Source organism: Ruditapes philippinarum, unplaced genomic scaffold (assembly GCF_026571515.1).
Source record: "Ruditapes philippinarum isolate M1 unplaced genomic scaffold, ASM2657151v2 ctg1673_1_1_1_1, whole genome shotgun sequence".
NCBI classification, from domain to species: Eukaryota; Metazoa; Mollusca; class Bivalvia; order Venerida; family Veneridae; genus Ruditapes; species Ruditapes philippinarum.
In genome coordinates, this window is record NW_026855364.1 from 37,498 (window position 1) to 53,111 (window position 15,614).

The window sequence follows — 15,614 nt, forward strand, 5'->3', positions numbered from 1 at the left end:
AAGGAATTTTCGCTGCGACCAAATTTAACAGAATTATGGCCCTTTGTTGATTTTTTCACTAAATACTATGTAGAATTTTTGTGAACACAACTCCTCTTAAACCGGATGACAGATTTTGCTTAAACTTCCAGGGATTAACAACCTTAATGTGTAGATGGTAGTAAAGGAAGGAATTTTCGCTGTGACCAAATTTAAGAGAATTATGGCCCTTTGTTGATTTTTAGTTTTCAACTTGTTGCACATGTAGTCCAAAAAATATTTGACCTAGAGTCATAAGATTGACAGAACAGTAGCGTGTGGGGCATCAGTGTCCTATGGACACATTTCTAGTTTTCAACTTCATCCCATAGCAATGACATGCCAACTTATATCTTTCACAATATCAAAACATCCTGACGTCCTGTCAAGATATATAACAGTTTTTAGCTCACCAGAACTGAAGGTTCAGGGTGAGCTATTTGTATCAAAGGGGGATGCTCTGGCGTCCATCATCATGCGTCAACAAGCGTCTTTTTCTCTGAAACTGCTGGGCAGATTTACTTCAAATTTGGTCTGTAGCATCCTTGTGACAGTCACACTTGAATCTGCTCATGCCATTTCAATTGGCCCCTTTTAGGGGTCAACAGAGCTAAAAATACAAAAACTTTTAAACATGGATGATGGATGATTTTGATGGATGATGGATGATAAAGTTGAGAATGTATAGCAAGCAAACTGAAATCATTTAATTTAATACTTCTTCCTACTTTTCACTTTCAAATATCATATTTATATGATTTCAAAGACTGGAAGCGAGAAACAAGCATAATTCAATGAAAAAATTGACGAAATAGGACAGGCAATAAAATTGTTCGGCCATTGTACTCATTAAATTTGGTTCGACCATTGTACTCTTTTTTTTTACACAACTTTGTTATGCAACTTTACAAAGGATGGAAATTGTTCATGACGGGCAAACTTGCCATTGTTCACAAGATGTCATTGCTAATTTTGCTCAAAATGCGTATCTTTTACTGAAAACAACGCATTTTAGTGTACCTGTTCGGCCATTGTACTCATCACCCTAAACAACTTTTTCGACTTTCAGGCCTAAACAGAGAGAGGTACAAAGTAACCAATAACAGAACAGTAGGTGGTTGTTATACTGGGGTTCTGTGCGGCCTAGTTTTACATATAAATTTAACTGTATGCTTACCTCAATTTCACTGCTTTTACCAAGCGTTTAAGCCGCCATTTTATGAGTCCATTGTATGATTTTGGTCACGTGATCATCCGCAGTGATTTAATCTTAAGCTTAAATGCACCAGGTCATGGCATTTCTTCAAATTATTGTTTAATAAACATATTCTATACTCAAATTTAATATTAGAAAATATTGACAATGGATAATTTCCAACACTGAAAAGTAGTTGTTTCTAGTGAGCGACTCAGGGCCATCATGGCCCTCTTGTTACATTTTTTTTAGCAATTTTTCTGTCCATAAATGAGTGAATTTTAAGGTAAATTGTTTTTGAATTTTTTTTTAAGGATAGATGACAGTGATTTAGATGAAATTTATTTTTGGACAAATTTAATACAATTGAAAAGGGTCTTCTGTCAGTAGTTGTGTTCTAGGCTATTTGATGTTGAATAAATTTTCCCAACATATCTGATTATCATATGCCAGGGGCCTTTGACCCGAAATAGCTTGAAAATGCCCTGTATACAAAACAGTTAACTGTGTCATTTTTCTATTATTTCAGACCAGGAAACTCCGGACTCTTTGAAGCATGAAGACTATTTCAATGTAAGAAAACTTGTGACTGTGAAAGATCTATTTTTAGTAAACGCCCATTTAGGTCACAATAAAGGATGTCGTGATGTGTACATGTCACCGTACTTGTTTGGCACCAGGGGTGACATGGATATTTTTGACTTAGAGCAGACAGCTCCACTCTTTCAAGATGCTTTGAATTTCGTAGCCCATATTGCTTACAGAGGTGGAGTCATTCTGTTCATCAGTAGAAACAAGGCTATGCTGCCATATATAGAGAGCACTGCAAAATCTTGCGGGGAGTACGCTCACTGTCGATTCTGGCAACCAGGGCTGTTTACTGATATGCCGAGGGCTTTTGAACAAAGGATACGTCTACCGGATGTTTGTATCTTTGTTAATACTTTAAACAGTGTGTTTGAAAGTCACAGAGGTGTAATTGAGTGTGCGAAGATGTTGATCCCTACGATAGGAATTGTTGACTCTAATTGTGATCCGAGGTTAATTTCATACCCAATACCAGCTAACGATGACTCGTACAAAGCTTGCAGATTATACCTTAGACTGTTTAAGGAAGCTATATTAGCAGGAAAAAAGAAAAGAGCAGAAGAAAGTAAGCAAATATTTGAGGAAGTCAAAGAAGATGTGATTGAAGAGGTGGATGAAGATATAAATGAAGATGATGACTTACCAAGTATATAATGATGATGATGCCTGTTCTTACATATTGTCACCTTAGTGCAGTAACAGGTTAACTCCTTATATAATGTAATAGGAGTTAACCTGTTACTGCACTCAGGTGACGAAAATGTTCTTTTAAAATTGCAAACAATGTTGTTTTTTCTTAAAGAAGAATTAAAGTTTACTACCATACTGTACTTGAAATAGTGTTTGTTTATATAACACATTAAACAACAGTCTTTTGATAGGGCATGGCTTAAAAGGGAGACACGGGCAAAATTTTCATTTCTTCGTTCTGAATTTTTCATTCATTATTCTATAAATGTCTTCAAAATGAATACACTAGGCAGTCACAGTAACAAAACTTTTCTCCTTATGAAGAATAAAATGGTTGTTTCTTAACTTGACCCACATGCCTGAGGTTACAGTGTTAAGATTTCACAATAGTTGTCACAGTTAACTTTGGAAACGTTAAAGAACATGTAAAATGAATTACTTAGACTTGTTTCAATCATACAATACCCACAATATCTGTTATTGTAACTTTCAGGGTTTGTTCAAGTCACATGACTTGTTTTAAAACCTCTCGGTGATGCTGTCGGCATCTAGGTTTTTATTCAACATAATAATATAGATATATATTTAAGCTTAAAACCCAAAATATATAGAATTTATACAGGAATTCATGCTGGGACTTTAAAAAATATTATTTTAGCGTGGTTCGAGTACAAAAGATAATTTGTTCAAATAAAAGACCTGGGGTCAAAATTGGCCCCGCCCCAGGGTCATTGATTTTCCTTATATGTGTATAGCAAAAACTTAAAATCTTCTTTGAAAAAACCCAAATAGCTAGAGTTTAGATATTAAGCATAAAACATATTCTAGTAAGTGTCTACAAAGTTTGTTCAAATAAAAACCCTGGGGTCATAACTGGCCCGGCCCCAGGGGTGTCATTGTTTTTAACTATATGTGTATAGTAAAAACTTAAAAAAAATCTTCTTTTAAATAGCCCAATGAGCTAGAGCTTAGATGTTTAGCATAAAACATCTTCTTATGGGTGTCTACCAAGTTTGTGCAAATAAAAGCCCTTTGGTTAAATTGGCCCTGCAACGTTTGGGGGGGGGGGGCCTATATACAGGTGAGCGACCTCAGGGCCCTCTTGTTTCATTTTTGTCATTAATTTGCTGGAGTATCCTTTAAGTAAAATGTCAATTAAAGCAATGGATAGGAATTTATTAGTTATTGGAATGGATAAATACCTATGGAATATTGAAAATTGAAATGGTGCCGTCTGTCTGTCTGTCCATGAGACAATCTTTCCATCTTAAAACATATTTTATTACTGGTGAGATAGATTGTAGCAAATCTTGACATGAATGTATCTGTATGTATTAAAGAATGAATAAGATAATCTCTCAACAATTTAAGTATTTGTTGCTGAAATATGGCCCCTATGTTGCTGATAAAATTTATACTAGTAGTCATTTGATAAAGGTATATATTTAACTTCATTGATATATGAATCAGATATGCTGAAAATCTACTGTTGACGTCTCTATCGAAGAAGTTTTCTATTTTTATTTTTCAAAAATCATTTTATTTATGGTGTCTAGTTAATAGTTTTAAAGTTATTCATTGACCAATTATACCTCAACCATCTTAAAATTACGGATCAGTTGCATTTTGGCAGTTACAGTGATTTAGTATTTTGTATGCAAGTTCAAATATCGCTAAATTGTTTGCATTTGGCTACTTTTAAGACAAACAGTTTCACATTTAGCGCTACTTTCTTTAAGTAAAAAGGATATATTGCTCTTGTTATTTTGCCCTTCTAAAGAAGAAAAAGATATCCATATCCGAAGCATATATGTGCCTTTAAAGATGTGTTATGTTATTCATTGTAGCCATTTAAAATTGTTCAAATTTTACTAGATATAGATGTTTATGTTATAACTTTCGACTTAAATACATTAAAAAAATCATGCCAGCAGGTAATAAAATTCTTGTCAATCTAAACTGAATTTGAAATTGTGTTCAAGTAAGTGTAATAGATATTTGGAAGATAAAATACATTTATCATATAAACCGCAGCACAGGAGTGTAATAAAGCCATTTAATAATCAAAGCACAGAAGGCGCTGAATTAGTTTGGGTCTCAGAATGTCAGAAAGGTGAAGGTTGTGTGATTATAAAATAATTTGTTTTTGTATAGTGCCACCAATGCTTTCCAGCGTTTTAATTGTAGTAGAATGGCTATAACACTAATTGCAACACTGATATTCGATCTAATGTTTATTTGACTTAAACAATTTGAAAAAAAAATGAGTTGCCTTAACTGGGATTTGAACTCCAGACCTCTCGCTTCCTAAGCGAGCGCGCAAACCCCCTCGGCCACGTTGAATTTATATATTAATGGCCTGAAGAAAATCATAATATTCTAGTTGGGGTTTGTAACGACGCTAACTGTTGTTTAACACTGGTGTAAATAATCATGGCGCTTACTATAAGCATGTATAATAAAACAATATTATAAATATTCGACCATTCGGGAATTACTTTGCTTGAAAATTAATCCGCCTGTCATGTTACCATATTTATGCAGTGATTTCCCCTAAATTTTTCGGCCTATGTGTTACATATAAAGGGAAGTATCCGCTTCAAAAAAGCGGACTACTTTCGGCACTTGCAATTTACAGCATTAGAGTCTGAAATTTCGCTACCATTATTTGTTTGGTCTGACGACCCAAACAAATAAAAACGATATTAAACAAGACGATATTTAACACTTTGACGTCATGTCATTTGCGCTATAAACAAAGCATTTAAAGGCGCTAATTTTAGAGCTACACTAAAAGCACGTCAAAGAAAAATGACTCTTGTTTACAGTTTATCGTTCTAATTTTATATATGTGATTATACTCGTGTAAATTTAATACTAAATTTTTTGAACTTGTTGAATAAAACAATATTATGCTCGCCAGAGGCTCACGTGATTTTTAATTTATTCAACTCATTTAATAATTATGCCCCCATTTCGAAGAAAAGGGGGTATACTGCTTTGCACTTGTCGGTCCGTCGGTCCGTTGGTCCGTCGGTCCGTAGACCAAATGGTTTCCGAGTGATAACTAAAAAACCCTTAGGCCTAGGAACTTCAAACTTTGTATGGTGATTGGTCATGACCAGTAGATGACCCCTATTGATTTTGGGGTCAAGGGGTCAAAGGTCAAGGTCACATTGACCTTGTAAGCAAAAACGGTTTCCGATCAATAACTAAAGAACCTTAAGGCCTAGAAACTTCAAACTTGGTATGGTGATTGGTCATGATCAGTAGATGACCCCTATTGATTTTGGGGTCAAGGGGTCAAAGGTCAAGGTCACATTGACCTTGTAAGCAAAAACGGTTTCCGATCAATAACTAAAGAACCTTAAGGCCTAGGAACTTCAAACTTGGTATGGTGATTGGTCATGATCAGTAGATGACCCCTATTGATTTTGGGGTCAAGGGGTCAGGGGTCAAGGTCACATTGACCTTGTAAGCAAAAACAGTTTCCGATCATTAACTAAAGAACCTTAAGGCCTAGGAACTTCAAACTTGGTATGGTGATTGGTCATGATCAGTAGATGACCCCTATTGATTTTGGGGTCAAGGGGTCAAAGGTCAAGGTCACATTGACCTTGTAAGCAAAAACGGTTTCCGATCATTAACTAAAGAACCTTAAGGCCTAGGAACTTCAAACTTGGTATGGTGATTGGTCATGATCAGTAGATGATCCCTATTGATTTTGGGGTCAAGGGGTCAAAGGTCAAGGTCACATTGACCTTGTAAGCAATAACGGTTTCCGATCAATAACTAAAGAAGTTTAAGGCCTAGGAACTTCAAACTTGGTATGGTGATTGGTCATGATCAGTAGATGACCCCTATTGATTTTGGGGTCAAAGGTCAAGGTCACATTGACTTCTTGGGTAAAAACGGTTTCTGATCAATAACAAAAGAACCCTAAGGGCCTAGGAACTTCAAACTTGGTATGGTGATTGGTCATGACCAGCAGATGACCCCTATTGATTTTGGGGTTAAGGGGTCAAAGGTCAAGGTCACATTGACCTTGTAGGTAAAAACGATTTCCGATCAATAACGAAAGAACCCTTAGGCTTAGGAACTTCAAACTTTGTATGGTGATTGGTCATGACCAGCAGATGACCCCTATTGATTTTGGGGTTAAGGGGTCAAAGGTCAAGGTCACATTGACTTTGTAGGTAAAAACGGTTTCTAATCAATAACGAAAGAACCCTTAGGCCTAAGGACTTCAAACTTGGTATGGTGATTGGTCATGGTCAGTAGATGACCCCTATTGATTTTGGGGTCAAGGGGTCAAAGGTCAAGGTCACATTGATCTCTTAGGTAAAAACGGTTTCCGATCAATAACTAAAGAACCCTTAGGCCTAGGAACTTCAAACTTGGTATGGTGATTTGTCATGACCAGTAGATGACCCCTATTGATATTGGGGTTAAGGGGTCAAAGGGCAAGGTCACATTGATCTTTTAGGTAAAAATTCTTTCAAATCAATAACTTAAGAACCCTTTGGCCTAGGAACTTCAAACATGGTATGGTGATTGGTCATGACCAGCAGATAACCTATTGATTTTGGGGTCAAGGGGTCAAAGGTCAAGGTCACATTGACCTTGTATGTTAAAACGGTTTCCGATCAATTAACTAAAAACACTTAGGCCTAGGAACTTCAAACTTTGTATGATGATTGGTCGTGACCAGCAGATGACCCCTATTGAGTTTTGGGTCAAGGGGTCAAAGGTTAAGGTCATGACCAGTAGATACTTGATAACCCTTATTAATTGTATGATCACCTGGTCAGAAGTCATGCATAATAACCTTATCACATGACTAATTGGCTGCTGATAGGGGGCATACATGTTTTACAAACATATCTTGTTTAGTATTAAACCTACACTCATTCAATATCCTCTATGTATTGAATGGTTAATTATTCATCAATGCACTTAACTTTAAGCAAGTTATCAAGATTTGTTTAATAAAATTGTATGGACACTCTTATTGATCCAACAAATATGAAATCTACCAATTAAGATGTGAAATGATTTTAAAATTGCCTCAATATGATGGATCTAACCAACCTGTAAGCTGTTAGAACTGAAAGTGATTAGCCTTTCCCACCGATTTAGAGTAGGCTGTACAGTGCCAGTATCTCATGAATGTCTTGATATTGAAATCCCTAAATATGTTCCAAATTCAAACCTTGGTAAATTCATTATACCAATCCAGCAGGTAAACCAGAATGTCAAACGACACATATATCCCCCTATCTAGCCATTAACTCACATAATTGGTAATTGTATTACAGAAACTTGCCAAAAATGGGTACATGGAAGTGTTCAATTATGGAAAAATCAACGGAAACCATTTTGACATTTAAGGCCCATGTGACATTGACCTTTGACCTAATGACCCCTTAATCAATAGAGGTCATCTACTACTTATGACCAATAACTAGGTGAAATATGAAGACTTTGTGATGAATACTTTTCAAGATAGTCAGCGGAAACCCTTTTGACATTTAAGGCCCCTGTGACTTTGACCTTTGACTTAGTGACCCCAAAATCAATAGGGGTCATCTACTAGTTATGACTAATCACTATGTGAAATATGAAGACTTTGTGATACATTCTTTTCAAGATAATCAGGGGAAACCATTTTGACATTTTAAGGTCCCTGTGACCTAGTGACCCCAAAATCAATAGGGGTCATCTACTAGTGATGACCAATCACTATGTGAAATATGAAGACTTTGTGATACATACTTTTCAAGATAATCTGGGGAAACCATTTTGACATTTTAAGGTCCCTGTGACCTTGACCTTTGACCTAGTGACCCCAAAATCAATAGGGGTCATCTACTAGTGATGACCAATCATTATGTGAAATATGAAGACTTTGTGATACATACTTTTCAAGATAATCAGCGAAAACCATTTTGACATTTTTTACATATTATAAAGGGAAGTATCCGCTTCAAAAAAGCGGACTACTTTCGGCACTTGCAATTTACAGCATTAGAGTCTGAAATTTCGCTACCATTATTTGTTTGGTCTGACGACCCAAACAAATAAAAACGATATTAAACAAGACGATATTTAACACTTTGACGTCATGTCATTTGCGCTATAAACAAAGCATTTAAAGGCGCTAATTTTAGAGCTACACTAAAAGCACGTCAAAGAAAAATGACTCTTGTTTACAGTTTATCGTTCTAATTTTATATATGTGATTTTATACTCGTGTAAATTTAATACTAAATTTTTTTGAACTTGTTGAATAAAACAATATTATGCTCGCCAGAGGCTCACGTGATTTTTAATTTATTCAACTCATTTAATAATTATGCCCCCATTTCGAAGAAAAGGGGGTATACTGCTTTGCACTTGTCGGTACCGTCGGTCCGTTGCGTCCGTCGGTCCGTAGACCAAATGGTTTCCGAGTGATAACTAAAAAACCCTTAGGCCTAGGAACTTCAAACTTTTGTATGGTGATTGGTCATGACCAGTAGATGACCCCTATTGATTTTTGGGGTCAAGGGGTCAAAGGTCAAGGTCACATTGACCTTGTAAGCAAAAACGGTTTCCGATCAATAACTAAAGAACCTTAAAGGCCTAGAAACTTCAAACTTGGTATGGGTGAATTGGTCATGATCAGTAGATGACCCCTGTTGATTTTGGGGTCAAGGGGTCAAAGGTCAAGGTCACATTGACCTTGTAAGCAAAAACGGTTTCCGATCAAATAACTAAAGAACCTTAAAGGCCTGGGAACTTCAAACTTTGGTTATGGTGATTGGTCATGGATCAGTAGATGACCCCTATTGATTTTGGGGTCAAGGGGTCAAAGGTCAAGGTCACATTGACCTTGTAAGCAAAAACAGTTTCCGATCATTAACTAAAGAACCTTAAGGCCTAGGAACTTCAAACTTGGTATGGTTGATTGGTCATGATCAGTAGATGACCCCTATTGATTTTGGGGTCAAGGGGTCAAAGGTCAAGGTCACATTGACCTTTGTAAAGCAAAAACGGTTTCCGATCATTAACTAAAGAACCTTAAGGCCTAGGAACTTCAAACTTGGTATGGTGATTGGTCATGATCAGTAGATGATCCCTATTGATTTTGGGGGTCAAGGGGGTCAAAGGTCAAGGTCACATTGACCTTGTAAGCAATAACGGTTTCCGATCAATAACTAAAGAAGTTTAAGGCCTAGGAACTTCAAAACTTGGTATGGGTGATTGGTCATGATCAGTAAGATGACCCTATTGATTTTGGGGTCAAAGGTCAAGGTCACATTGACTTCTTGGGTAAAAAACGGTTTTCTGATCAATAAACTAAAAGAACCCTAAGGGCCGTAGGAACTTCAAAAACTTGTTTATGGTGATTGGTCAATGACCAGCAGATGACCCCTATTGATTTTGGGGTTAAGGGGTTCAAAGGTCAAGCGCACATTGACCTTGTAGGTAAAAACGATTTCCGATCAATAACGAAAGAACCCTTAGGCTTAGGAACTTCAAACTTTTGTAAATGGTGATTGGTCATGACCAGCAGATGACCCCTATTGATTTGGGGGTTTAAGGGTCAAAGGTCAAGGTCACATTACTTTGTAGGTAAAACGGTTTCTAATCAATAACGAAAGAACCCTTAGGCCTAAGGACTTTCAAACTTGGTATGGTGATTGGTCATAGTCAGTAGATGACCCCTATTGATTTTGGGTCAAGGGGTCAAAGGTCAGGTCACATTGATCTCTTAGGTAAAAAACGGTTTCCGATCAATAACTAAAGAACCCTTAGGCCTAGGAACTTCAAACTTGGTATGGTGATTTGTCATGACCAGTAGATGACCCTATTGATATTGGGGTTAAGGGGTCAAAGGGCAAGGTCACATTGATCTTTTAGGTAAAAAATTCTTTCAAATCAATAACTTAAAGAACCCCCTTTGGCCTAAAGGAACTTCAAACATGGAGTATGGTGATTGGTCATGAAACCAGCAGATAACCTATTTGATTTTGGGGTCAAAGGGGTCAAAGGTCAAGGTCACATTGACCTTGTATGTTAAAACGGTTTCCGATCAATTAACTAAAAACACTTAGGCCTAGGAACTTCAAAACTTTGTATGCATGATTGGTCGTGACCAGCAGATGACCCCTATTGAGTTTTGGGTCAAGGGGTCACAAGGTTAAGGTCATGACCAGTAGATACTTTGATAACCCTTTATTAATTGTATGATCACCTGGTCAGAAAGTCATGCATAATAAACCTTATCACATGACTAATGATAGGGGGGCATTGTTTTACAAACATATCTTGTTTAGTATTAAACCTACACTCATTCAATATCCTCTATGTATTGAATGGTTAATTCATCAATGCACTTAACTTTAAGCAAGTTATCAAGATTTGTTTAATAAAATTGTATGGACACTCTTATTGATCCAACAAATATGAAATCTACCAATTAAGATGTGAAATGATTTTAAAATTGCCTCAATATGATGGATCTAACCAACCTGTAAGCTGTTAGAACTGAAAGTGATTAGCCTTTCCCACCGATTTAGAGTAGGCTGTACAGTGCCAGTATCTCATGAATGTCTTGATATTGAAATCCCTAAATATGTTCCAAATTCAAACCTTGGTAAATTCATTATACCAATCCAGCAGGTAAACCAGAATGTCAAACGACACATATATCCCCCTATCTAGCCATTAACTCACATAATTGGTAATTGTATTACAGAAACTTGCCAAAAATGGGTACATGGAAGTGTTCAATTATGGAAAAATCAACGGAAACCATTTTGACATTTAAGGCCCATGTGACTTTGACCTAATGACCCCTTAATCAATAGAGGTCATCTACTACTTATGACCAATAACTAGGTGAAATATGAAGACTTTGTGATGAATACTTTTCAAGATAGTCAGCGGAAACCCTTTTGACATTTAAGGCCCCTGTGACTTTGACCTTTGACTTAGTGACCCCAAAATCAATAGGGGTCATCTACTAGTTATGACTAATCACTATGTGAAATATGAAGACTTTGTGATACATTCTTTTCAAGATAATCAGGGGAAACCATTTTGACATTTTAAGGTCCCTGTGACCTAGTGACCCCAAAATCAATAGGGGTCATCTACTAGTGATGACCAATCACTATGTGAAATATGAAGACTTTGTGATACATACTTTTCAAGATAATCTGGGGAAACCATTTTGACATTTTAAGGTCCCTGTGACCTTGACCTTTGACCTAGTGACCCCAAAATCAATAGGGGTCATCTACTAGTGATGACCAATCATTATGTGAAATATGAAGACTTTGTGATACATACTTTTCAAGATAATCAGCGAAAACCATTTTGACATTTTAAGGTCCCCGTGACCTTTGACCTAGTGACCCCAAAATCAATAGGGGTTATCTACTAGTGATGACCAATCACTATGTGTAAAATATGAAGACTTTGTGATACATACTTTTCAAGATAATCAGCGGAAACCATTTTGACATTTAAGGCCCCTGTGACTTTGACCTAGTGACCCCAAAATCAATAGGGGTCATCTAGTAGTAATGACCAATCACTGTGTGAAATATGAAGACTTTGTGATACATACTTTTCAAGATAATCAGCGGAAACCATTTTGACAATTAAGGCCCCTGTGACCTTGACCATTGACCTAGTGACACCAAAATCAATAGGGGTCATCTAGTAGTTATGACCAATCACTGTGTGAACTATGAAGACTTTGTGATACTCACTTTTCAAGATAATCAGCGAAAACCATTTTGACATTTAAGGTCCCTGTGACCTTGACCTTTGTCCTAGTGACCCCTAAATCAATAGGGGTCATCTACTACTTATGACCAATCACTATGTGAAATATGAAGACTTTGTGATACATACTTTTCAAGATAATCAGCGGAAACCCTTTTGACATTTAAGGCCCCTGTGACCTTGACCTTTGACCCCAAAATCAATAGGGGTCATCTACTAGTTATGACCAATCACTGTGTGAAATATGAAGACTTTGTGATAAATACATTTCAAGATAATCAGCGGAAACCATTTTGACATTTAAAGCCCCCTTGACCTTTGACCTAGTGACCCCAAAATCAATAGGGGTCATCTACTAGTTATGACCAATCACTGTGTGAAATATGAAGGTTTTGTGATACATACTTTTCAAGATAATCAGCGGACACCATTTTGATATTTAATGTCCCTCTGACCTTGACCTTTGACCTAGTGACCCCTAAATCAATAGAGGTCATCTACTACTTATGACCAATAACTAGGTGAAATATGAAGACTTTGTGATGAATACTTTTCAAGATAGTCAGCGGAAACCCTTTTGACATTTAAGGCCCCTGTGACTTTGACCTTTGACTTAGTGACCCCAAAATCAATAGGGGTCATCTACTAGTTATGACTAATCACTATGTGAAATATGAAGACTTTGTGATACATTCTTTTCAAGATAATCAGGGGAAACCATTTTGACATTTTAAGGTCCCTGTGACCTAGTGACCCCAAAATCAATAGGGGTCATCTACTAGTGATGACCAATCACTATGTGAAATATGAAGACTTTGTGATACATACTTTTCAAGATAATCTGGGGAAACCATTTTGACATTTTAAGGTCCCTGTGACCTTGACCTTTGACCTAGTGACCCCAAAATCAATAGGGGTCATCTACTAGTGATGACCAATCATTATGTGAAATGTGAAGACTTTGTGATACATACTTTTCAAGATAATCAGCGAAAACCATTTTGACATTTTAAGGTCCCCGTGACCTTTGACCTAGTGACCCCAAAATCAATAGGGGTTATCTACTAGTGATGACCACTCACTATGTGTAAAATATGAAGACTTTGTGATACATACTTTTCAAGATAATCAGCGGAAACCATTTTGACATTTAAGGCCCCTGTGACTTTGACCTAGTGACCCCAAAATCAATAGGGGTCATCTAGTAGTAATGACCAATCACTGTGTGAAATATGAAGACTTTGTGATACATACTTTTCAAGATAATCAGCGGAAACCCTTTTGACAATTAAGGCCCTGTGACCCTTGACCATTGACCTAGTGACACCAAAATCAATAGGGGTCATCTAGTAGTTATGACCAATCACTGTGTGAACTATGAAGACTTTGTGATACTCACTTTTCAAGATAATCAGCGAAAACCATTTTGACATTTAAGGTCCCTGTGACCTTGACCTTTGTCCTAGTGACCCCTAAATCAATAGGGGTCATCTACTACTTATGACCAATCACTATGTGAAATATGAAGACTTTGTGATACATACTTTTCAAGATAATCAGCGGAAACCCTTTTGACATTTAAGGCCCCTGTGACCTTGACCTTTGACCCCAAAATCAATAGGGGTCATCTACTAGTTATGACCAATCACTGTGTGAAATATGAAGACTTTGTGATAAATACATTTCAAGATAATCAGCGGAAACCATTTTGACATTTAAAGCCCCCTTGACCTTTGACCTAGTGACCCCAAAATCAATAGGGGTCATCTACTAGTTATGACCAATCACTGTGTGAAATATGAAGGTTTTGTGATACATACTTTTCAAGATAATCAGCGGACACCATATTGATATTTAATGTCCCTCTGACCTTGACCTTTGACCTAGTGACCCCAAAATCAATAGGGGTCATCTACTAGTTATGACCAATCATTGTGTGAAATATGAAGACTTTGTGATAAATGCTTTTCAAGATAATCAGCGGAACCATGTGGTCTACCGACGGACCGACATTAGCAAAACAATATACCCCCTCTTCTTCGAAGGGGGGGCATAACAAGGAAGTGCTGTGATCTCTCAATACAATTTGTCTCAAGCTGCAAGAAAATTCTATTTTTTCGAAACATTGGACTTGACGAAAGATAAAGAAATGCGACTGCATTATTGTTAACATAATAACTGATTGTTAGCAACGTATGACACTTCAATACTGTAGTGGCCAGTATGGGTCTTTCATGCCTGCATATGAAAGGTTGGTGGTTCTAATAAGATGCCTTCTTGTGACTTTAAATAATGCACAAAAGCCATGGTCTTCCTCCAGTAGTCTAGTTGGAATGTAATAGTAATTATGATTTTTGTTTAACCTACAAAAACAGCACATTTTCAGTTTTTCTTTATTACTTTATATTCAAATATGCACTTTACATCTTATGATCTTACAAGGAAATGGTGGCATTGACCAGTTTAAGTACTTTTTCATAATTCTTGTTCAAAAGACATAAGAAATCTCAAGTGAAATACCTTTGGTAGTTTCAGCAATTTTTTTTCTAAATTTGCAAAGGCATAATTCCAGTAAATATAGTTTATATCAAGTATTTGTGGATATTCCTTGCATGTTTGTTTCATTTTACGCCTTTTTCCAAAAGTATTTCAGTCATATACGCTGGTAGTTTCCTAACCATTGTTCCTGGAGTTACACCAGTACTAGACTACCTTCCTCCACGCTAAACTACCAAAGCATCTCCCGGGGATCGAACCCACGCCAGAGAGGAAACAAACTAGATTAGAAGTCAACCTTATATTACTATTTTAATCAGTTCACAATGAGCAATAGTAAAGTCCTCTTGGGTAATGAACAGATGTTAAGTTTCAAGTTAAAACTTCAGTACTTGTTATCAAAATTGATCTTACATGGAAAATTTTAACCTGGAATTTCTAAAAGGACAATAATTCAGTCAAATCCATGCGCCAGAATTATGGTACCTTTTTTATCCAAAACGGTGTGAAGATTCAAGCCAGTATCTGCATGCAAATTTCTAAGTTCAAAAAGGGTGATGCAGTCGGGTCCTTGCAAGAGTTGTAGGTCACACAGAGACCTCAAATTAAGACCTTGCAATATCATAGAACATTTAGGGGTTGATGCTAGATGAAGTTTGTGGCACAAAAGTTGAACATAGATATATTCATAATTCAACCTAAATATGGAAACATAACTGTTTCATTAACCATTTTTTTTAAATGATTTATACAATTTCAAAAATTTTGCTGTCGGGGATACTCCACTGAAATATGATCCAAAACTTTCTTCAGAATTTTTATAAAGGTTTCATCATCTTTCAAAACA

The 15,614-nt window shown here is 36.6% G+C and overlaps 1 protein-coding gene across 1 annotated transcript; it reads left to right on the plus strand.

The window, feature by feature from the left end:
• Nucleotides 1-945: 945 nt before the first annotated feature.
• On the plus strand, nucleotides 946-2,631 carry LOC132743065 (small ribosomal subunit protein uS2m-like). The gene is made up of 2 exons (XM_060731577.1): nucleotides 946-952; nucleotides 1,743-2,631. Exons 1-2 carry the CDS (start codon nucleotides 946-948, stop codon nucleotides 2,453-2,455), a joined length of 720 nt encoding a protein of 239 aa, XP_060587560.1. The 3' UTR covers nucleotides 2,456-2,631.
• The last annotated feature ends 12,983 nt before the right edge of the window (nucleotides 2,632-15,614 follow it).